The 25561-nt window shown below is 36.7% G+C and overlaps 1 protein-coding gene across 2 annotated transcripts in view; it reads left to right on the plus strand.

The window, feature by feature from the left end:
• Positions 1 to 19733, plus strand: part of NYAP2 (neuronal tyrosine-phosphorylated phosphoinositide-3-kinase adaptor 2) — a 266423-nt gene extending 246690 nt beyond the window's left edge. For both annotated transcript variants that reach the window (XM_027049063.2, XM_053215873.1), the window contains one exon: positions 11904 to 19733. In XM_027049063.2, the coding sequence (XP_026904864.1) occupies positions 11904 to 12131 (228 nt within the window). In that variant the 3' untranslated portion in view covers positions 12132 to 19733. The remainder of the gene's footprint in view (positions 1 to 11903) is intronic.
• Positions 19734 to 25561: the final 5828 nt, after the last annotated feature.

The following is a 25561-nucleotide window of genomic DNA, read 5'->3' on the forward strand; positions in this document are numbered from 1 at the left end:
AGAGGTTTGGAAGGGAGATGAGATGGATGTTTATACAGCGAGTAACAAATCGTCATTCTTATTGTTATTGAAATTGTTACGGAAATTGTGTCCACTTGGACACATCTCCAATCAGGACGCCGCATCCATTTACATTAAATGTTTCAGTAATCGTATCTTTAAGAAGGAAGCCAAAAGGGAGATAAAGCAAAGAGAAGAGAGGAGCTAGGTTTGCAGTTCAACTCTGGGATGTTAAAGATAATCAAATGACAATTTTCCAAGGCCTTATGAGTGTATTCTTGTGGGTTAGATGCAAGGAACGTGCACGGTGGACAGAAGGTCTGACCCAGGGAGGGAGATTATCGTGTTCTGCTCCCTTGTTAATTCCTTTTCACACCCAGTATGGAGTCTGTCTCCTGGGGCTGCTAAGTGATCTTTAACCTCTTGTGAACTTGAGTTTCTCATCTGGAAAATGGTGATCACAGGGTTATTGTGAGGCTAGTGTGAAATAAAGCAAGTGAATGTTCACATGATGCCTTGCCCACTGACAGGAAACACTTCGGTTACTGTGTGCATGATTTCAATAACATGATGAGAGGATGGTGGTGATGACTGAAATGGCAAATATGACAAATAATAAGGTCAAAGTTTCACTTCTCCGCTAAAGTTTTGATAGTTTATAAATCTTCTAACCTTTTAATCTTTCAGCAACAAACTTTATCACCTTTATTTAATCTAGTACATTTTCCCATGTCATTAACTATGTGAAGTGAAAGTACCATAATAACTCTGTGTGTGTGTGTGTGTGTGTGTGTGTGTGTGTGTGTGTATGTGGTTTCCAGTTTGGGCCACTTTAATCACAGTTAGCTGTGGGATAATTTGTTGTAATGAGAAGGGCATAGACTTTGACATTAGTGTATTTAGGTCTTGTATCCCAATTCTTGTTCTGCCTTCTATTAGGAATACGATGCTGTAGATGCTATTCAACCTCTTCAAGCCTCAGTTTATCATTGAAAGAATAGCAATAAGACATGCTTATAGAATGATTAAGCTTTAAAAGAATTAATATATGCTAAGTGCCTGCTGAGAGTCTGGAACAGGGTTTATGCACAAGAAATCACGGTTGCTGCTTATTACATTGTTGATGTTATGATTGTTCCTGAGACTGGGACAGTCCTTTGCTCCACAGCCACATGACCAAAGGTGAATACAACTTGCTAACTTATTTTAGAACTTTTGAAAATCATTCAAGAGTGTTTTGAATCATTCATTGAGTTCAATCAATAATCTTAAGATACGAGATTTTACCAGCTGTAGCCACCATTTTTTCTCTTCAGTGATATTATCAACACATATATTCCTTCAGCAAAACTTTTATTATTATATTTTTTGAACAACATGATAGCCAGGAGACCCCTAGAAATTTTCAACAATTTAATAATAGATGTATGATATATATATATATGCAAAAACATGCAAGTACATATATACACAAAAGTATGATACATAATTTTATACACACATATATAAAATGTGTGTGTATATATCTTCAGGAATATATATGAAATGTACATATGTATACGTGTTTTGTGTGGATGTGTATGTCCTTGTGATAGACTTCTAGACAGGCTTCAAAACAGATTTTTATTTTCTTTTAAGGGAATATAATGATTCTTTTAGACATACTTGTTAAATATTTTCCTAAGTGAAACACTTAAGAAGACCATTGTAATAAATTGCAACCTGGAAGACTACATTTGTCCAAAATATGCATCATTTGAAGCAGAAAAATGAAATTTTTTTTCCTTGGAAAAGACTGATTAGGTGTATATGTGAGTATGGATGTAGATTTATGTTTCAAGAAGATAATGGTTACACCAGGGCAATTTGAAAAGGGGAAGAACAATTTTTTCACTTAGACATTATTTTCCTTAAGGTAGAATTGACATATATATTTTAACGATTGAGTGTTTCACTCCAGCTACTACCTATAAAATGACATTATAAGACAGAAGTACAGAATTTAAAATGTGACTAAATCATTATGATTAACAAATATATGCTTGAACAGTTGATTAAATACTTGTAATAAATAAACATAGGTTCTTAGCTCATGAAGAATTAAAAAGTAAAATTTGTCTCTTCATTGTTTTAACTTTTGTCTCATTTTCCACCTTAAATATATTTTTCCCTTCCTAAGCAACATATTTTTCAGTGACGAGGAAAAGTATAAATAAAGTAAAATATGAATTAAAGAGTTTGCTGAATCCATAAACTTGAAAAATATAAATCATTATATTTATAGATTATTGAAAAGGCAGGGGGTTTAAAGAATAACAAATGGAGGCATTTTGAAACATATCAATTGATTTGACTTTGGAAAAATTAGAAACATCTGTCTGTAATAACAGAAATGACTATAAAGTGTCGGACACTGGAAATAATTATGATAAAATGTAAATACCTGTTTAAAAATGGTTAAAAAATATAAAGTAAGTAAATATATAATATAATATAATATAATATAATATATATATATATATATATAATATAAAGTAAAAATACCACCTCACTAGAGACCAAAAAAAAAAAAAAAAGAGCAAACTAAGGGTATGAATCAACTTTTCTGTTATTAAAAGTTTTGGAAATATGCAATCTCATTGAACTCACTATTAATAATAGCAAATGTTGAAATCAAAGGGTTCTTCTAGACACAGAACATTTATAGGGTTTTTGGGTTGTTGCTTGCTTGTGTCTTTGGTAACACAGCCTGTGCTAGTAGGGTATGAATCCCACACTGCATATGGGAATGGAAAATGGTTTAATTTTTCTGGAAGACCAGAGGCTATATCTGCATCAAAAGCCTTAAAATGGTCTGATGCTTGACTTGGGAGTTACTTTTTGAGAGGATTTCTGTAAGAAAATGTCATAAAGTATTGAAACATGACTTACAGCATTTAAAAAATGAAATCCAACCAAAGTAAAGGTATTCATAATGAATAATTTGTTTTTGTTATCATGTCTTGAAAAAAGCATCTAAAACTCTAACTATAATAATGAGGAAAACACAAGGATATGAAGTTTTATATATAGTGTAATCATAAGTTAAAAATAATTTGTATGTTTAGGTTCATACACAGTGGTTACATATATATGATTATAATTATGTATATATGATTTATATGTAAGGAAATATATTTAACATTTTGTGTGGTGGTATCACAATTGATTTTTCCCTTAAATTACTATAATCCATATTTGGTAAAATAGGCATAAATTACTTTTATAACCAGAAAAAACAAGTGGAAAATCTACTTCTCAGGTTAGTCGCTTTAAAATTTATTTCAAAGAAACTTTATTTATTATGATACTTCTTTGAGGGTACTGACTTAAGATTCTAGAGCTACCAAAATAACATAAACAGGATTTCTGTTTTCCAGAATTTCAGAATCCTGTGCAAAACTCATAATTAATACGATATTCATACCATTAGGAGATCTACTGACTTCAAGAATGAATGAATGAATGAATGAATGAATGCTGTGCCAGCAGTAAGCAAGCATGGCTATCAGAGTTCATAGTGGATCTCAGAATGGATTGGATTCTTGCTGCATTTGGCTGGACTTTAAAAGCATAAATCAGATTTCACATGAAAGATAAGGGTTCAAAGAGGCAGAGAATTCCAGAATGGGGAAATACCTTGATTTAACGAATGGAAGCAAATCTTGTGCCTGTGGTGTTGGGTGAGTTATGATAGCCTGTATGACGGGAGTATAAAGTAAACAATGGAGTGAAATAATTGGCCAGAAAAGACAATGTTGAAGTTCACTGTGGTGTGTCTGGGGCATTGACTGTTTTCTGGAGGAAGTGGGGAGCCATAATATGATTTTGTGGGGACCTCACCGAGAGTACTTGGGCAGAAGAGTGGCTGCAGGATTACAGGTGACCTGTACGTGCAACAGTAGAGGCCATATCGATAGTTCAGGAACTGAATCAAGAAACTGACACTGGAAATGTGAATATAGGTGACAGATTCGAGAAACATTTCTGAAATAGAATTAAACACTTTTTGGATCATTTGAATGCCGTTCCCTGAGCCCCACTTCACGCAGAACCTAGAGTCGGACTCTGGGGATGTTAACTAAGAATGTGCATTTTTTTATTTATTTATTTTTTATTTTTTTTCAACGTTTTTATTTATTTTTGGGACAGAGAGAGACAGAGCATGAACGGGGGAGGGGCAGAGAGAGAGGGAGACACAGAATCGGAAACAGGCTCCAGGCTCCGAGCCATCAGCCCAGAGCCTGACGTGGGGCTCGAACTCACGGACCGCGAGATCGTGACCTGGCTGAAGTCGGACGCTTAACCGACTGCGCCACCCAGGCGCCCCAAGAATGTGCATTTTAACAAGCTCTCACGGGATGCCAAATGCATACCGATGTTTGGGGGGCATGGGTTGGTCACCTAACCTGAGCCAAAGGGCCAAGGATGCTGAGACCTCACCATTCAAAGGATATGAATCCTTGAGACCCCAAGGATTCAAAGACCTTAGAGTCTGAGAAAGATACTCTCAACTGCAGAACATCCAGGATGTGACTCCCATGGAATCAAGGGCTGAGTTTAAGGTCGGATGGCTCTTAAGGTTCAAAAACTGTAGGAAATATATATTTTTTTTAACCTTGTACACTTGGCATATTGCTGAGTTCAGCTGAACCGAAGTGGAATAAAATTATTTATGTATTTAAAAAAATTTTTTTAACATTTATTTATTTTTGAGAGACAGAGAGAGACAGAGCATGAGCAGGGGAGGGGCAGAGAGAGAGGGAGATACAGAGTCTGAAGCAGGCTGCAGGCTCTGAGCAAGCTGTCAGCACAGAGCCTGATGCGGGGATCGATCCCACGAACCGTGAGATCACGACCTGAGCCGAAGCTGGACTCCCAGCGGACTGAGCCACCCAGGCGCCCCTCTATTTTGTCTTTAAAGCCGTGGAATCGTAAGGCTGTTTTTTGATTAGTGAGTTTTACATAATTGATCATGTAAGCAAGCACAAATATGTAAAACCAAATAGCTTACATGGCTTGAAATAACATGTGATGTTTCTCATATGCCTAGTAGTTGATCAGAGATTATACATAAAGGGGAGCTGCAGATCTAGAAAAGGAAGGTGGAGTTGGTGTATGCCCATGATGTTGCATTCAAAAGCAGCTCTGAAGCCAAGATGTGGCTCTCATTTTATCAATATATCTGCATTTTAAAGTGAAATTTGGTGGGGCGCCTGAGTGGTGCAGTCGGTTGGGCATCCGACTCTAGCTCAAGTCATGATCTCACAGTTCGTGAGTTCGAGCCCCGCGTGGGGCTCTGTGCTGACAGCTCAGAGCCTGGAGCCTGCTTCGAATGTGTCTCCCTCTCTCTGTGCCCCTCCCCCACTCACACTCTGTCTCTCTCTTTCAAAAATAAAGATTAAAAAAATTTTTAAGTGAAATTTTGGCATCCAAAGTAAAATCTGCAGTTCCCATAGAAGCCTTAGGTATACACTTGTCTAATAATTCTTTCATAAAGCAGAGGTTCTGAGTCAAAGTTGTTGATAAATGAGAGAGGAGGACAAGGGAATAATTTAAGAAGCACCCAATCAATAGATCAGAATTAAAGATGGGAAAAAAAAATAGAAGCTAGAAACTATTAAAAAAGCTAAAGATAGGCCAAAGATACTATTGTTACAAATAATAACATCAAAATCTAAAGTTAGGAGAATTTTATACATAGGTTTAATTCTCGTAATATCAGAAAGAAAGCAATATAACTTCCTTGTGGAGCCTCACGAATGGTCTCTGTCACCACTGTGTAATTCTGCTTTATAATGTGAACACAGCCACGGATGATATGTCCACAAATGGACATTCCGGGTGCCCATTAGATGTTCATAGTCACTGCCACTTGAATTTGATATAATTTTCATGTGTCAAAAAACATTCTTTTTTTTTTTTTTTTTTTTGGTTTCGTTTGGTTTTGTTCAACTGTTTAAACACACAAAACAGAAATTATTGCTTATAAGCTGTACAAAAATAGGCAGTGGGCTGTATTTGGGAAGTGGGTTGTATTTTGCCAACCACTGACGGTTACCTTGAAGTTAGATGTAAAAAAGCCACGGTTACTTACATGTTTATTTTTTTATGTATGTTTTGTTAATAGAGTTTCCATCTCTTTGCTCACTCCAAAGGACAGGAAGAACACTTTCAATGACAGCACTAACAGCTCTGGCTGACCTCAGGACACCTATGGATAAGGGAATGCATGGAGGCAGCAGACTCACTACCTCCCATAATTCCTGAAAAATTAGCTTTCCTTTCTCCAGTCACACTTTCCCTTCCTTGTTGCCCCGCCAATGCCATCCATGCTCTCCTAGGGAAATTTTCTGCAGGGTAAAGAGAACATGCAAAGAAATTTGGTGACTCTAAGCTTCTTTTTCAGTCAGATTAAAGTTTCCAGCCCCCGTGCTGGAAATGGTGATTTTCCATAAGAGGGGTTACGGGAGGTGGAGAAATTGGTGCAGAGAGAGTAACATGGAACTGATTTTTTATTTTCCTGAGAGCATCTGAAAATTAGTGCTGGTGTGGGGTCAATTGTTTTAAGAAATTAAAATTTTATTCACAAGTCACGGTTACATTTAATTCCAAGGCCAACGAGACACTTGCTCAACATTGCTTGGTCCTTTAAGTCTTTGGTAAATTACTGCTTGTTTTACATGTTAACTCATGAGGCACAAAAAAATCAAGTCAATGAAGCTATGCCTACCTGTATCAATTTTATTCCAGTATCCATTTTAGTGTTGAAGTGCTAACATTGAAATGCTTATTTCAGATTTTTTTAAATCTCTTCATGGTTTTCATATTTTGGAAATTAAATAATTTTAAATAAATATATGGAGATTTATTATTGAACATATTATCATTCTTCTGGTCTTTGGATAAAATATACTCAATATCAGAAAGTACTTAGTTTATTTCCTAGAGAAAGTAATGATTGAAGTAAATTAAAGATTCCTTGACATTTATGTTATTCTGCATGCGTTGAAGGATCAGTAGATAAGATCATTAACAGTGTCGGGGGCTTTACAATTTCCCAATCCAATTGCCTCTGTTCATTGCCTCCTATAACCATGTGAAGTATGATGTATGTGGCAATACATGAAATGTGTATATAAAGTATGTCCAATATACATAATATATATAAAGCATATACAAATATATATACTATGTGTATATGAATTATGTACCAATATATATACAATGTATATAGGAAGGGCATACAACTTCAGAGAAATACATGACTTTTCAGTATGATAAAACAATCAAGATCCCAATCAAGTTAGTTAACTTTTTCCATTATACCGTGTTGCTTCCATCTAAAAACATTGCAAGGTAAGCTGCAGTTAGCATTTGGAATGGATGTGGTTTCTTCAGGTGATTTTTAAAAAATATATCTTTTGAACTTCATAATAGTTTTACATTTACAGAGAGGCTGCAAAGAGGGCACAGAGGGTTCCTGTATGCCCCACACCGAGTTTCCCCCTTTTTAAAATATCTTATATTGCTGCTGTGTATCAGTATTGAAACCTTATTTTTAAAGCCCACACATTACTGGGATTTTCTTAGTTTTTACGTATCTGTTTCAGGATCCTTTCCAGGATACCGCACTAGTCAATTTCAGTTATCATGTCTCTTTGCCTTCTCTAGATTGCGACAGTTTCTCAGACTTCCCTTATTTTGGCTGATCTTAACAGTTTTGAGGATTTCTGGACTGGCATTTTATAGGGTATTTCTCATTTTGTGTTTGGTGTTTTTCTCATGGTTAGGTTGGGATTAATGGGTTTCGGAGAGGAGGAGCCCAGAGGCAATGTGCCTTTCTCATCACATCATACCAAGGGTCCATACAGTCCACATGACTTCCCGTTGTCGATGACTGGTGTGCTGTGTATACTGTTTGCCAGAGCTTCCCACGGTTAAGTTACCCTCCTCTTTCTTTCCATACCGTATCCTTGGGAAAGAAGTCACTGTATGTAGCCTGCTCTTAAGGGATGAGGATTTATGTTTCCCTTCCTTGAGGAGGGACTTCACTGGATTTTATCTGCCTCAACTTATTAGCCAAGAATATTACCTCTGCCGGATCATGTTGTCCGAGAGATGTAACGAGATTCATATTAATTGAGCAATTGTCTTACAATTGTCTCCTAATGTATGCTTGTTGTAAGTCAAACCCAAGAGTTCTTTTAACTCCAGGTTGAAATGAAATGGAATTTTACAGCTAAATTGAAACCGGTCTTGAAGAATTTCATGACAAATCATGAAATATTTTATGGGTAGTATTCTTAACGCACCTCCTATAAATACTTAACATGTTATTTGCTATGTACAAACTAATAAATTGAAGCATCTTACTATCAGAGTGAAATGTAATTTTTAGACATGTTTTCTGCCATGTAAATTGCCCTAGTGGTAACATTGGAGTTTAATGTCGGGAATTAAAAAGAATGTGCACCCTCCAGAAAGAAATATTGAAAAACAGATGCTATTTAAATGTAAACACGGAAAATAGATTTGTCTTCCACCAAATGAATCACATTTAACAAGTATTTATCTCATCTTAACATAGTAACAATTTTCTTGGGTATTTTAAATGAGAAAAAAAAATATTTGACAACAACTTAATATGAGATGATTCTATAGCATTCTTTGCCAGACTTATTAAAATATTGAAATTAAAAAGTTTCGAATTGGCTATTTTCTAATACCGTGTATTTAAATTCTCTTTAAAATATCTAGCCTTCATTCATGTACTGACAAATGTTTTCTCACAGAATTTGTATTGACTATACATCTGGCCACCAAAAGAAAATAGTTTAATATTAAAAAGCCCGTCTGAGAAAAAGGAATTGATTTTCTTCTATTAATATTTGAAACCATTAGATCAATCAAGTGGACACTTAACTATTTTAACATAAAAATGTAAAGAACATGAAAATCATGCTTTGTAACCCTTTATGCTTAAACTGATTTTTTAGATTTTTAAAGCATGGATTATTCTTAAATTGACACACTTACACAGTATAAACTTCTAATTGGCAGAAAACACACACTTATAGGTAATGTAATGCAGTTATACATGCGTAAAATGTAACGATAACTCTGAAATATATTAGAGATACTGTTGTTAGAGCAATTTAGGAAAAATATTATTTTTCAGTGACATGTACTGATTCGCACTCTTAAATATTAAAGGAGATTAGATATTATCCAATTTGTGGGGAGAAGTAAATACAATGCAAATGTTGAAGTGATGTAAATATCCTACCTTAAAGAAGTTGGAGGTTTTGCGGTTTTATTGGAATGTGTAAGACCCAGTGAGATTTTACTGAGAAGAAAATTATCTGGAGAGCTTTCCAAGGGTGAACAAACACTGTTCAATGATGGTGGCTTCTATTCGTTCATAAAACTTTTATCGAGAGCTTAATGACTCTGTTCTGCATGTTGGGTCTGCTAATGGATAAGATTTGGGGCTTCCCCTCTGGGAATTCTATGTTATAAATTCCATTTTAAGAGTTTATAGTCACTCAATAAATTTTGCTTGTATTTCCACCCAAATAGAGTTACTGTATTTTTATTGCATGGGTTATCAAGTTCTAAAATATTAGAAATCTTTTGAAAAAATTCCAAGCCATTTTGGGCAATGTTCTGTTGGTGCAAAAACCTATTGGTTAGATTAAAACCTATTATCTGGTTAAACCTATTTAATAAACATCTAGAATTTCATTTGAAAGGAAAATACCCGTGGCTGTGAAACATGGCTCATTCTTTCAAGGAACTTTGTATTGAATTAGGTACAAATATACAAGGTATTTATCTACGAGTATCATCTTCCGGACTCCAAATCCAAGCCGTTGATTTGGATTTATTTGATAAACACTTTTTATTCCCTCCTTAAAGCCATAAATATGTTTGTATTTTTTGAGCAGCACCCGGATATGGTAGTACCTATGCCAGTAACTATTATTATAATTTCTAGATAATATTCAGTAGATTGAGCCTGCTGTAGTAGAAAGACTATTCACTGTGGAGTCAGACAGATCCAAGTTTGGTAGAGGTCTGTCTCCCATGTAGTAATCTGAGACCTAGATCTACTTTCTCAGACTCTGTTTTTTCACTTATACTGGGTAGATAAATCCTAGCTTTCGGGGTAGCTGGGAGGATTCTGGGTAACATACACAGAGCTCTTCACACACGCTTGGCAGAGAGCAGGCACGAAAAACTCCCATGTGTTTGTCAGTGCGGCAGTGACAATACTTAGGCAATGATTTAGTGTTTTGAAAAATGACTTCACCTTCATTATCCAAGTTAACCCTTATATCGACTTCTGGAATTGAAATACGATCAATTCAGCTATTCAGATAAAGACACCAGGAAGTACAATTGCAGGGAGGAGTTTGATACATCCAGGCTTTGATTTCTTGTCTTCTAGCTCTAGATCCTGCTGTCTCCGTAAAGGATTGCGAATCATGAGAATTCAGTCTTGCCTTGTTCGCACCAGAAACTTACCTGCCTGGCTTTGGGCAACGTGTGCAGTTTCTTGAAGCCGCGGCTTCCTCACCTGGACATTGAGAACATTGTGCTCATTTATCTTCCCGATCCTTCCCAGTTGTACATGTACGCTGAAAGTCAGTATAGTGTAGTTGTTAAAGGCAAGGTGTTAGGAATGAACTCCTGGGATCCAATCCCGACTCTGACATCTGCTGGCTCTGTAAGCTTAGGCACGTCACTAGATCTCTCTAAGTCTCATTTTAGTCATCTTTATGGATTAATGAATAGCACTTACTTCAAAGCATCATCATTGTGAGGAATGAATGAATGAAATTACGCAGAGTATGTAGAATGGGATCTGGTACAGAGTAAGCGTTATATAAGTATCGGTGCTTATATTTATGCTAAAATTGTAACATCTAATACAGTGACTCCAGCTGAGCTATTTTAGCCCTTAAAGTCAAAGAGTAGACGTGCTTAGACACAGATTCCTCATGCTGGATTGGTGGCCCGATCACATTCCTCTCCTTGTATGGCAGATGCAACTCGGTAGTTCTGTTTTAAAGAAGATTTACCAGAGGACATGACCACATATACCTACCAGGGTGCAATGTTCTTCTTTCAAGAAATATGTTATGTCTATCAGTACACAGTCAGCTCTGAACCATCTCCTGGCACGTAACTGACCCCAGGAATCTGTTTCTCTAAATTGCCTGGGTCAGCGTGAAGGCACAGGTCAATGATTCTAATTAGACATTTGCTGAAGCATCAAAAGCATGGAAAAAATTCTTTGCAAAAAATTATTTGGGCATTTAAATTCCAAGCATTCGATGCATAGGCAAAGTCGTTTTGGTAGAATTATGAAAAATCTTAATTCTGTATTTTTTTATTAAAAAAAAAGTTTTATTTCAAGAACAAAAATGTTCTTTAAAATCTTCAAAACATCTCATATTCATATTAGATCTCACTGAAAAGCAGTTCCAATAATTGAACTTAGACACCTAGAAGACAATGGAGTCAACATAAAAGTCATGGGTAAATACAAGGCAAATAGCTTTAAAAAAGAAAGGGTTATCTCTACACTGTGAGCTCCTGAAACTTATCAGAAAAATCTTCTCACCCAAATAGTTGTTTAATTATATCACAAAGTCAAGCACAAAACTTATTTATAGTCCCCATACGTCAATTTTGCTTTGTAAGAATTACAAAGGTAAAGAAACAGCTGACATTTTCTCAAAACCACGACTAGCACGGTGCAAAAAAAAAAAAAAAAAAATGACGACAACAACAACAACACGATTGCTTTCGTTCCATTTTTTTTGCTTCTGTATTCACTCTTTCTTTTTTGCTAGGTGGCATGCATGCAGTGGTTTCATGGAGACCATACAATGCTTGAGATGATTGAGAAAAAGCGTTGCTTGTGCAAGGAAATAAAAGCTAGACAGAAAACGGAAAAAGGCCTTTGCAAACAGGATAGCATGCCTATCCTACCCAGCTGGAAGAAGAATGCAGGGGCAAAGAAGTACAGCCCTCCACCCTACTCTAAGCAGCAAACGGTGTTCTGGGACACCGCCATATGACTGTGCGCAGGATGGCGTGAGGTCCACACGGAGAGGGAGGTCGACTCAGTCTTGAGATAAAGAACTGTTACGTGTCTTCTCTGTCGGGATGGAATGCCAGTGCTTCCCCGGAAAACCCATGGGAAGCTGTGCCTACTCACAGGCAACTTCAACATAAAATGTATATTAATTGTATCCTTGCAATTAAGACACTTATTTATCCCGGATTATTTTGAATCCAAAAGATATTAAGATGTAAATATTTTACTAGTTTATGGGTGACACCTGAAATAATACACATTATACGGATATAAATTACAGAAATATCGAGAGTTTTACTATATGATATAATTTCGGTATTAACTGGTTTGTTATCTCTTTTATATGTAATCCCTTGATGCCTTTTATTATTAATTTTTGCATTTAAGACGTTATTATTTTTTTTCTGTCCACATTTGGCTTCTGTATGAGAGCTCACAGCTATAAAAATCATGTTCAATCACATAATATAAGATCTGGTGCTAGTAATGTAGAAATCGAGTATCATATTCGTCAAGAACATCTGTTGCTTTGTAAGTTTCTAAGGATTTGACAGGAAATGAATGCAAATGTGATGCTTAATTTGGACGTCCACATTACATCAATACCAATATTTTTGCTACATTGGCTTTATAAGAATTTCTCTTCAATATTGTCTTGTTTATACTAAGCAATCATTAGACTCCAGAGAAAGTTATTAGGATATATTTGGATTTCCCAGCAGAAAACATTTCCTTCAGAAATGACTTTAGGGACATGTGTCCTTGCATCATTGATCTGATTGGAGGAGACCAGGGTTCACTGTGACAATGGAAGGAATAAGGAATCAATAGCTAAATAGCATGACTGCTTTCAAGAAAGCAGGACCAGGGGCCTCACAGCCACTGCAATCACTATTTTTAAGTAACTTTTCACGTGTGTGTTTGTTTCCCCTAGAAAATGAGAAATAAACATTCAGACGGACGCATTTACATATTTTAGTACATTAAATGCCAATCTGTCTCAAAATTAAGGCCCATTAACAAACTAGTGTTTCTTAAGTTTTTTCAAACGAGTTCTCACCACATTTTGGGGTCACAATCTTCTGTGCATGACCATCACACCCGTTCTTACTGCTTAGGACACCATGACCAAAGAGTTTTGACCCCTTGTTTCTTTTATTTTGTTTCCAGGAAGAAGCGGGAAATGCAGGGGAGAGGGGGTGGAAGGGGTGGATTCAATTTTATGTGGTGGTAAAATTTAAGTTAAACAAATCATATATATCTTTTAAGAATAACTTGTTAGTTGAATATAAATATTGCCACGGATGAATAAAAAGGAAACTATCGCGTATATTTTGTAATATTTAAATTACTATCTATGCTTCCTAAAATTGACAGTATGTGATTCTTCTTTAACAATCAATTTAGTATTATATTTCTGAGAGAAAAAGGTACGTGTTTGAAGTTATTGTCATAGTGGTTTTCCTCGTAAGGGTGTTGACAGCAAGAGTCACTGCTGCTCAATAAAACCAAATAACAGGAGTTAGGGAATTTTTGTAATCTATATTGCTAACAACCTAGTGATGCTTTACCAGTAATCGTTCCTTTCAAGCCTTTGAAATGCTATAAAATAATTTTTTAATATTTTATAAGTAATGGATATTTTGATGTCCAACTAGAATTCTGAAAGAATAAGGAAAAAGGGTAAGTGGGAGCATATGTATCTGTTGTTTTTGCGTGAATGAGTTCTCAGCAGAACTGTATATGTACAGTGCTTACTGAGGTTTTAGGTTTTGCTTGTATCACTGAAGTGGTAAAAAAACAAACAAACAAAAAAGCAGGATCACAAGTACAGGAAATCATGGAGAGATCTTAAGTGGCTTCAATAAATCCTACTGCCGTGTTTCACCAGTTAGAGATTATATTTCAAACCCAACAATCAATGGAGTACCAATCGAAGAGGGATGGAAATGTGTTCAGATAAAATCAGCATAGACATAAAATGTGCTGAGGACCCAGGTTAGCCTGATTCAGGCCATTCTGACCACAGGTACTCAAGCCAATCAATGAGGCGTAAGACATCAATTCTCAGCATCTTGATGATCTTGGTGTATGTCTATGTATATTCAGGCTCAGTATGGTAATGGCTGGATAATTCCTTTGAAATTTATATTTCGGTAACGTATCCAAGTGTGTTTTTCAGATGCCAATCTTTCCCCCTATCTTTCTGAATAAGGGAGAAGATATTTCTCACTGCTGGCCACTTGTCAAGAAGGAAACAGAGGTACTGAAATGATGTGTGTTGGATTCAGACATTCCCATTTGTTCTGCCAAACTCATGATGTTGCCAGGTTTCATGGACTCTTTTTTCAAGCAAGTTATTTTCTGAGAAGGCAGCTTGTTTGAAAATCTGACCTTGGGCAACTATTTCTATTTAATATCTCCAAATCTTCCTTTCCACGGGAAGTAATTGAACGATCTGGAAAAGTGGCTTCGCTGATATTTGACTCCGTAACTTTTATTCAGTGCCCAAACCCCTGTCCATTGCAGCTTAGCTGATAGGGCTATAACCATTCTATAATTAATTTTCTCTTTGTGTAGCGTTTCTTTGTATGGAGAAAAAGAAGTCATTAGGATACAAAGAAAAATCAGTGTATTCTCTCGTGGCAGGCAACCAGGATGCTTCAGTCTGTGAACTTGGTCAGATGATCAACATTCCACATACAGAACACAATGGGAAGGTATAGCTCATATGTTTAGCAGTGCCAAAGAGCAAATGGTATCCTGGCATGGTTATTGGGTGGGAAGAGCTCATACCTATGAGAAATGGTCTTTTCACAGCAAATTTTACAGAAACAGAACTTTATTGGCTGTCAGCAAGATGCTTTTCTGTAGGAAGAACTTGTTAGCACACAAGAGACCAATTTCTTTAGAGTCCATGTAAGGGAAAAATCAAATTCTGCATTTCTGTGCAATGCCAGAAACTAGCATCTTCTGAGGTTTTATGGCAGTTCCTCACAGGAACACTGCTACCCTTTCCCCCATATTTATGCTGCGGACCCAAGTTCAGGTGAAGGTGATTGATTTGCGTTAAGTGAAGGTTAATGTCCACCCATACAAAATATTCGGGAAAGTGAAAGAAAGCAAAAATTAAGAGGTTAACGTTTGTGGTTTTAAAGAATATACACATTCAAATATCCAGAAATGGTCTGGATACCACAAGATACAACTTCCCTTTTCAAAACAGGATATTGGGACTTGGGACACAGAGGTTCCATATAGTTTTGTTGAATGCTTCCAGAGAATAGAGAAACATTTTTCTTACTACACTCTGGCTTTGGCCTCATCCTCACATATCATTTGGTTTGACTCTTTGGGCACGTTTAGTAATCAAGTAAAGAAAGAAAGAAAAAGAAAAGAACTAAGCAACCTTTTTGGGTTATAGTTTTAATGAACTATATAGAAGGCATCAAAACAATGCACGTTAACGATACAATTTAAATATCACCTATATGTTAAAGTGAATCACTTCACTAAAGCAGAAAAGAGATTGTAAGTTCATTATGGCTACCTATAAAATTAAAAAAAAAAAAACTTTCCTCTGATTTAAGCAGTAGGTGATCTGAGAGGAGATACAATTTACCCTTTTAAAGGAATACAAGTAGGATGGAATAACAATTCATAGGGCATTGTATCCCAAACTTAAATGGAACTGAAGAAAAATGGTACCTATAATATGTAAGATTAACTTACTACATCTTCCCTCCATGGGAACATTGATAGCTAATTGTAGAATGTGGACAATTTATTAATTTATTATTAGCAGTTCATGGTTGAGAAACGTATTAGTTATTTTTAAAAATTCTGTGAAGCACTTGGAATTAAATATTCAAAAAGATATGATCCCTGCCTTCAAGGAACTTAATTATGCAATCCTTAAAGTTTCAAAACAAAGCCAATTATTTCTAAGAAGGTATACAATATCACATGTTTGACATCTCCTTTGTGTTTATATATGGTATTCTCTCTTTTTTTCCAGATCAAGTGTACAGCCGAAAAAAATACTAAAACATATTAAAGTTAATGTCTAAGTATAAAATGTTTATGTATAAGACTCTATATGTACACATAGGATATGTACTGCTGTCTATGTATCTCAGTAAAAGGATAACACGTTTGCCATGTTGGACTTGAACATTGTGGCTTGTTGTTTGGATTGATTTAAAACCCTTTGATATTTGGGTCAATTACATTGCAGCAAAGTGTGTGTAATCTGGAAAAAAAAAACCATCTGATTACATTTCCCTTTAAATATTACACAGTTTCAAATTTAAGGGGAAACACCTTTACAGAAACATTGCTGGATTTATCGCAACCAAGTACGTGTGAAGATCTTGTCAAAGTGTTCAATTGTCCCCAAATGTGACTGGGTTCGCCCACCCTAAAAACATCTACATTTACACATGTATACACCCACATACAGTATACATACTGTATATAATATATATGAAAATGTTTAGTATGCACTTCTTTTGTTTGGAACTCCTTGAGTTAACATTTATAGTGTAGCAATTGGCATAAAGTGCACTGTGATTATAAAAAGCAAAGCACAGTAAAGTCACAGGTCTTGTTATCTTGCACTAAAAATGTGTTTACGTATTTAGCAATTGTATGTTTACTTTTTTGCTCTTTTCAAGAAACTAAAACAAATAGCTATTGAGAGATGATATAAAATATTGTTTTCTAGTGGATAATGGCACGACATTTTTAAAAGACAGGGTTTTTAAAAGAAACCATTAAACATCCATTTCAACATAACGTGTTTACCGTATCGAAGAAGCTGAATGTCATATTACATTTTCATAACTCATTAAAAATGTCAGGTATGTGCCTGAAAAATTGTGCAAATAAGCATTAGCTAACAGATTTCTCTATTCATGTGTTGTTAGCCATTTCTATATGCATATTAATATAAACACTGATGTTTTAATTTCTCTTAATTTTTGTACTTGATTTTTTTAGGTAACATGTAATTATAAATGTACTTTGATACTACTGAAGTAACCAGATGTTGTTGGGAAACAATTTGTTTTCTTTAGTGCATTGGCAATATTTTACAATACTTTTGTGCTTATTTATTTGTGCTCCCGTGTAATTATAATAAAAGCAATAGTTTAAATTAGTTGACTTTGTTGCTGTTGGTATTCATTCACCAAGAAACACAATTTGTGAGAATCTTTCGAAGAAAAACCCATACAGTTTTCAACTTCAGGAGTGATCCCTGACATTGTATGTATCATGGACGAGCAGCAGGGGTGAATAGTGAGACCCTAGACTCTTCAATTTAGCTAAGTGACCCCCAGTGGTCCTCAATCACCACTTGGCTTCTGCCTCATACAGAGGAGTCACTAAAATAAGAAGAAACGACACTTTTCTTCCTTCAATATGCACCTAATTCCAATTAAATGACTCAGCATGGGTCTGAAATATGCTGGAGGCATTAAGAAAAAATCCAGCCATCTTAGACCTGCGTATATAAAACGTTTATGGCATGGGTGTTTGCCACGTTCATGCATTCAATCATACCTCTGAAATTAATTTAGTTTAAATAGGGAACAAGTGTTTGTGGTTAACACTTACTGGGGTTATCAATAGCTAAAATGTCATTGGGCACTTGACATATGTAAAACAAGGTTCTGGAACTCGGCAAGCTTACACAAAAAAAGTATACTTGTGATAATATAGTCTCCTGTAATAGTTTCTTATGGCTGCTTCATCAATCACTTACATCTTCTGCCACAGGTCCAATTGCAGTGTGATTTACTATAATTTTATAATTCCTCAAATTCTTTTCATGTTCATTTCTTAAAAGAAATCCAGTCTATCCCCACCATTTAGCCCCTCATCCAGCCACTCCGTGTTCTGTGGGCACTGTACTTGAGGGTTGAACCAGAACTAATCATGCTCCACATCGTCAATGCTGCAAGTTTCCATCCATCTCAGCTCACAACAAGAAGTACCCCCATATTCTATATCATCTCTTCTATTTTCGCAACTGCCACTAAGACTTATTTGTTTCCAACTTTATGATCTCAGAATCTGATTAATTATGTTGATAGTAGAATACATGATAAAACAATGTCCATTCTCCTCTGGCCATTTGCACAGGAGAGGATTCTTATTAACATGTGTAAGTGAATAGCTATCAGTAGAATGTCAGGCAATGTGACAGACTAGGAGATTGGAAGAGGAGGAAGTTTATGCAGGGGGCACCTGGGTGGCTCAGTCTGTTGAGCATCTGACTTCGGCTCAGGTCATGATCTCACGGCCTGTGAGTTAGAGCCCCGCATCGGTCTCTGTGCTGACAGCTCAGAGTCTGAAGTCTGCTTTGGATTCTGTGTCTCCTTCTCTCTCTGTCCATCCCCACTCATGCTTTCTCTCTCTTTCTCTCTCTCTCGAAAATAAACATTAAAAAAAGGTTTATGGATAAATTTGCACAACATCACCTCAAATCATGTCCCCTAGAATTGTGCTTCTCATACTTTGCTACATAGAAGAGTCATGCTGGCAATTTCTAAAATCTATTGTCCACAAAGCATCCTGCGGGGAGTCCCAACCTTGTTAAATTTGGAAGGTACTCAAGAGACTCCAGTGTGTGGCCAAAATTGAGGATTAGATCAGTACCTCTCCAAGTTTAACAAACATGCCTATCGCCTGCCGATCGTATTAACATACACGTTCTGATTCATCAGAGTCTGAGATGTGGCATTTCTAGAAGATCCCAGGAGATGCTGATGCTGTCCGTCCATAGACTATTTACTAAGCAACGACTCCCAGATGACTCACTTCTCTGCCAATTATCAGGTAGCCTTTGGTACCACACTCTAGAGCACTGGTACTCAAAGTGTACTTCACAGATGGACAACATAGAATTATCTTGGGACTGGTTAGAAATGCAAAATCTTAAGCTCCACCCTAGATGGATCTCTGGAGCTGAGATGCACGAATCTTTGGGGCTGGGCTTCATTGATCTGTTATAGCAAGCTATCCAGATGATTCTTATTCACAGTAAGGCTTGAGAAACAGTGCCCTGGATCATTGCCCAGGTGTGGTTTTCGACCACGGCAGCTCATTACATTCCTCTCGGGATATTTTATTTATTACTGATGGCTGGGCTCACTTCTATTGATTCTGGGTTTATCAGGCTAGGTTTCAGGGCTAGACAATTTTTCCTTCCTTTCCTTCACCCCCCCCCATCTCTTCCTTCGTATCCTTTCTGCTTTCTTCCCCACAACCTCCCAGATGATTAGAATATGAAGCTGTTACTGAGAAAGCTATATTAAAGAATCACCTCTGTTCCATATATTGGAAATTGTGTCACGTTCACCAGAAACAATATTTTGTCCACAGCACCAAATGCAAAAAATGTGTCCACTCATAGCCCTACTGTTAATTAGAGGCACCTCATGGCAAACAGTACTGCTGTGGGGAGAAACTTCCAGCTTTTGGTTAAATCAATTCTTTGTGATTAGGTGTCCATCTGCCCTCTGAAGAAGTCAATATTCTATGAGGACAGGGATGTTATTTTTAATGTTTGTTTATTTATTTTGAGAGAGAGAGAGAGTATGCAGCTGGGGGGCAGGGAGGCAGAGAGAGAGAAAAGAGAGAGAGAATCCCAAGCAGTCTCCAAGCTATCAGCACAGAGTCCAATGAGGGGCTCAATTCCACAAAATAGGAGATGGAGGTCTGAGCTGAAACCAAGAGTTGGATGCTCAACCAACTGAGCCAACCCCCTTTTTTAAGGTACCCTTTAAAAATTATTCTGGGTATTGCTTAGAAATTGGTATCCAGGTGTTACTCAGAAATCTTTGTTGTTGGTAATAGTATTAGGAGACTATCAAATGTCCCCCAGGTTGGAACTGATGTCCACCAGTCAAAGACCGATTTGTACCCCAAGCACATACAAACACATGGTGTGGTGTTTGGATCTTCATTACAATGCCACCTGTTCATAATAGTTATTATTATTTTTTATAGTTGGTCATCTAATACTATATAGTAATTTTCAGAAAGGGGCTAACTGGGCTTACTAGTTGTAAATCTTTTATTCTCCAAGGTGTCTGGCCCATTGCTCTGCACATGAAAATCTTAAATAATATTCATTGACTTCCTTTGTGGATTTATTTAACAAATATTTATCAAAGTCCTCCTACATCCAGTACTGTTCTGGACAGTGACAGTTCATGCAAAGTCCTCGCACTTTATCGACACATTCTTTTCCTTTCTGTGTTTCATCACCATGAAACAAGAATTGTCTGAGGTCTTGTGACATATATTAATTCATAGCCCAAGATTACTGTAAATACATATATTATTTATATCGTTATGGTTTATATCTATCCATCTACATATTTATTTAAACTCCACTCTGTTGTAAAATAAATTAAAACTACATTTATTGATGCATAAAATATAGCAAGGTAACATGTGTTAGCAATGTGTGAGAACTATAAGAAGGAAATAAAAAAAAAGATTAAAGCATGAAATAAAAGCATCCAGGAATGAGGTTAGCTCACAAAAATGCATACAGTGATACCTAAGTAATTACTAACTAACTATAAGTTTAGACTTTATCATCAGAGGAATACCACCGATAATGATAATAAAATGACTGTTATGATTTATTGCTTACTCCATGCCAGATACTGATCTGTTTTTAATATGTTCCACTTAATTCTTACCTCAACTCTATGATTATCTTAATTTTCTACATAAAGTAATTGAAGTTTACAGACGTTGTCCAAACTTCTACAAATAGTAGTTACAGATCCTGGAAACTCAAACGAGGATTATCTGGTTCTAAAACAAAAACCAATGCAACACAGCCTCTTATTTAAATTACTTTTTGTCAATTTGGTATTTGCTGTATACAGAAGTTCAAAGACATTTTGACACTATGCAAACACTATGCTGTATTCACATACCACAAATGGAATTAATACATTTAGATACTTAAGACCAAAGAGACAGTATGTTCTCAACAATAGAAAAATTTTACAACTACAGCTCAGTGTGAGGGATTTTAGTTTTTCAGAAATATTTGTCTTTATTGATCATTTCTTATTAATCTTCTAACTGGTTGCATAGAAGATCAAATGAATTCACTAAGGTCAAATGAATTCACTAAAGTCAAAGGGTAAATTGGCTTTTGAATTGATTTTTCTGGTACATTTTCCTTAGAGCAATTATCATTGCCACACTATGTTGTATTCAGTTTCTTGATATGTTTCAAAGTACCTTCTCAGCTGCATTAAAAAAAAAGACATATTGGGGCGCCTGGGTGGCTCAGTCGGTTGAGTGTCGGACTTCGGCTCAGGTCATGATCTCATGGTTCAGGAGTTCAAGCCCTTCGTTGGGCTCTGTGCTGACAGCTCAGAGCCTGGAGCCTGTTTTGGATTCTGTGTCACCCTCTCTCTGCCCCTTCTCCGTTCGTGCTCTCTGTCTCTCAAAAATGAATAAATGTTAAAAAATTAAAAAAAAAAAAGACGTATTGGCTTAAGGAGGTACTTTGTTTTAGGCAGTACATCTATCCAACTTTTGTTAGTCTTTCTTTAGGGAACATACTGAATGATATCATATTTATAAAGGAAAGAGAAGGGAGGAGAAGAGACAAGGAGAGAGAGGGAGAGAGAAAGAATGAGAGAGAACTAGAAAGAGAGATAATAGAACAATATCTGTTATTAAGTAAAAGTGTACCATTCCACAGAGCATTAACACCTCAAAACTATCTTCCTCAGCAATATTTCTTCACAACGGTCCTTGAAAGGTATTACTCATGACACTGGGATAGGAAAAAAAAAGCATTTGTTATTATTTTAATAGCTAAGAATTTTTTGTGTATTTAAAATATAAAGTTAGCATGTTAAAGTACTTGATTTGATTCACTGAATAAATATTTCTTGAGTGCTTATATGTCAGCCATTATTATCCATGACAGGGATATGGTTGTGAATAAATGAAATGATGACGACCTTACTCCTTTTAGAGTTCACACAACTGATACGATCAATCATGTCGAGGTTGAAGATGGTATCACCAAGTTAACCCCCCCATACAAACCTCAAGGATGTATCACCTGGCGTTCAGGTGATACTCAAATGTGGCAAAATTGACAAGTATTTGAATGGCTAAAGGGAGCTTGATCTGAGACCAGAAAGATTATCCATTGTCTCTGTCAGAAGAAGCTTTATTCATATGTCCACCTTACTCATTCCCTTGGGATTTGACATCGTCATGTCGGAGATCACATATATGGACATATTGATTTGCTAGTAATTAATATGGATACACTTCTCCTTTTATAATGGAAAATTTCTGAAAAAAATCATGCAAACCACTGAAACCACTTGGTAAATATTTAGACATCCCTGATAGTATCAAAATAATCTACGTGCCTGAGGATTCTCTAGATTTTATCTGAGACTAACTGCTTGTCCTATTCTAGAAACTTCACATAGTTTACAGTATCGTTACATTGTCCAACTTCCAAACAGTTCCACGTGGTTCCAGTAACCCACTGACTCAGTATCGTACTACAAGTCCCTGCCTTCTCCTGTCATACATCAGAGATCACAAACTCAAATGACTGTATGCATTGGATAAGAGAAAAGAGTCACTAGGGGCTCTTGGGTGGCTCAGCTGGTGAAACATCCAATTCGGTTTCGGCTCAGGTCATGATCTCACGGTTTGTGATTTTGAGCCCCGTGTCAGGCTCTGTGCTGACCGTGCGGAGCTTGCTGGGGATTCTCTCTCCCCCTCTCTCTCTGCCTCTCCCTGCTTATGTGTGCTCTCTCTCTCTCTCTCCCAAAATAAATAAATGAACTTAAAAACAAAAAGAGAGAGACAAGTGACTCCCTTCAAATATTGAAAAAGGCAATAAACAAGGTAAAGGTTGAAACAAATGGAGGATGAAGGGGATGATAGATCACAACATAAACTTGGACGGAGGTAAGAAGTTTGCTGGTAAAGACACAAGGGTAGGGATATTATAAAGCTAAAAAATAAGTTCCGGACTATGTAGTTCTGGGAGAGGGACCATTCATCTCAAAGGCTGGTGGGTGGAAACTTTGAAAGAAGTTGACCTCATTTTTATTTAAATGTGTGGCCTTGTTTCAAATTAATATCAGGATTCTGCAGAAGAACCCAGTGGGGAACTTGATCAGAGCAATTTAGAAAGGCAAGCAAGACAGCAACTCGCGGCATAAAAATGAATAAGGTCATTACAGAGAAGCAAGTAAGGCAAAAATCATTGGCCTCGATATTTTCTGATGACTCCTCAGAGCTTTCTCTTTCTGGTTTATAAAATGTACTGTTCACTAAATCCGAAGAGGTGAGTAGAGATGGAAGCAATGAATAGTCACTATGCAAAGACCTGGAGGGGGTTTTCAGATATTTGAGGGGCTGTAAAAGCTCTGAGATAGAATGGGGTTTGATGTGCTGAGGAACCCCACTGGCCACAGATATCGTAAAGATGAAGTCAGGGAGAGAGGCAGGGGCCAGGTTACATAGGCACGGTGGAATTTATCTGCCAAGCTGTGCAAAGTATATCACCCGCAGTATCTAAAACCCAGAGGCATGGGTAGAGTTTAAGAGTATATAGATCTACTAAAAAGGATATCCCGGACACTTCCCTAAACGAATTAACCTACCTCTCAAAAAATGTGTGCGAAAAAACAAAAAGCACCAAACATTTAATGAAAACTAACAACACAAATGAATGGAAATCCAATAGAATTTATTAAGATCGTAATAAATTATGGTTAGATTGAGCATCAGAGGTAGGTTTGATGTGAAACTAATGAAGCTTGAATTTTGTGCTACACACGTGTAAAAGCTACTCTAGGATGCCAGGACAGACCCTAGTAATATGTTTGCATGGTCATATGATTTTGTGAAATTTGAAAAAGTGGGTCGTTTTGACTAGTCAGTTCAGAGTGATGCCTTTTTCTATTTTAATTTATTTTCCATCCTATTTGGCCTTAATTTGGGATGACTGGAGTGGCTGTGGGGATTTGGGGATCTGGCTAGGAAGTTAGGTTGGATATACATTTACTTTAGACTTAGTACCTTTTCACCTGAATTACGGAATTCATAATTTTGTTTATTTTTCCCCCAATTTGTATAAGCGTCAGTCCTCACAGAATTTGGAGTTGCACTGACTTTCACAGATTTTCATAGATACTGAATGATATTATGAATTGAATATTAAACTTTTTGGCAACTTAAGCACTTGTATCCACATAGAAATGACTAGATAGTAGAAAGTTAAATATAACTGTAAAAGTTACCCATTTATATCCTTTAAGCTCCAAATCTACCCCCTCGTTACCTGCTCTATGAGGATGCATTTGGGTCCTGTAGTTTTTCTTTGCAACTTGCATCATGTAAAGATTTGTCAACAGGAGGCGATAGAGAGACACTACAGGAGGAAAAGACTTCTCCCCAAGTCCTTTTTTTCTCATCTACTTCCTGCTCCTATTTTGCTGCTGCCCACAGAGTGTGCCAGGGGCTACCCAAGTGATGCTTCCCCCAATCCAGTTGGAATGGTACCCCAGAGGGATGTTTCTGGCTTACCTGGGGACCATGCTGCAGTTCTTGCCCAAGGCAACTCGGCAAGCTTCTTTGACATCCAAGGAGCCACAACCATACTCTAACAAGGTCTGAATTTCTTGAGGAAGGGATTCCCATCTTCCATATTTGTTCCTTCCTTGAGTCATCTCCCTCAGCCCTAGGGTAATTTTTAGAATCCTCTTTCCTGCTGTATAGAGGTTTCCCCACCGTAGTCGACAATTCTCGTCATCAAACTTTCATTGTTCAAATTATTATGTGGTTTCCATCTTCTGATTGGATTTTGACTGATGTCACATTTCAGAACAGCTTTTTATTCAGGTTCACTAATATTATGATGTTTTTCCTTTTCACAGATACTTCTCTGAACTATTCCCCAGTTCATTAAGATAAATGCAGGCTTCTTATACTGTATAGCAACACTTAACACTGACGGCGACACAGTCAAACTGGTGATTGACTTTTGGAGCCAAATGCATATTAGTCAGTTTTGGTCCTACTTACTTGTTTTAGAAAGTTTAAAAAAATTCTTTTTTTTTTAAGTTTACTTATTTATTTTTTTGGGGAGGGGGAGGCCAGAGACAGAGGAAGAGAGAATATCCCAAGCAGTCTCCATGCTCAGCACAGAACCCAATGTGGGGCTTGATCTCACGCAGCCTGAGATCATGACCTGAGCCAAAATCCAGAGTTGGACTCTTAACCGACTGAGCCACCCAGGCATCCCAATACATTCTTTCTATAGTTTATTCTGATACTCTTAATCTCTTGTTGTTAAAAGAAGACACTCATTTGAAATTTAGCATG

The sequence above is a fragment of the Acinonyx jubatus genome, chromosome C1 (assembly GCF_027475565.1).
Source record: "Acinonyx jubatus isolate Ajub_Pintada_27869175 chromosome C1, VMU_Ajub_asm_v1.0, whole genome shotgun sequence".
Classification (NCBI taxonomy): Eukaryota; Metazoa; Chordata; class Mammalia; order Carnivora; family Felidae; genus Acinonyx; species Acinonyx jubatus.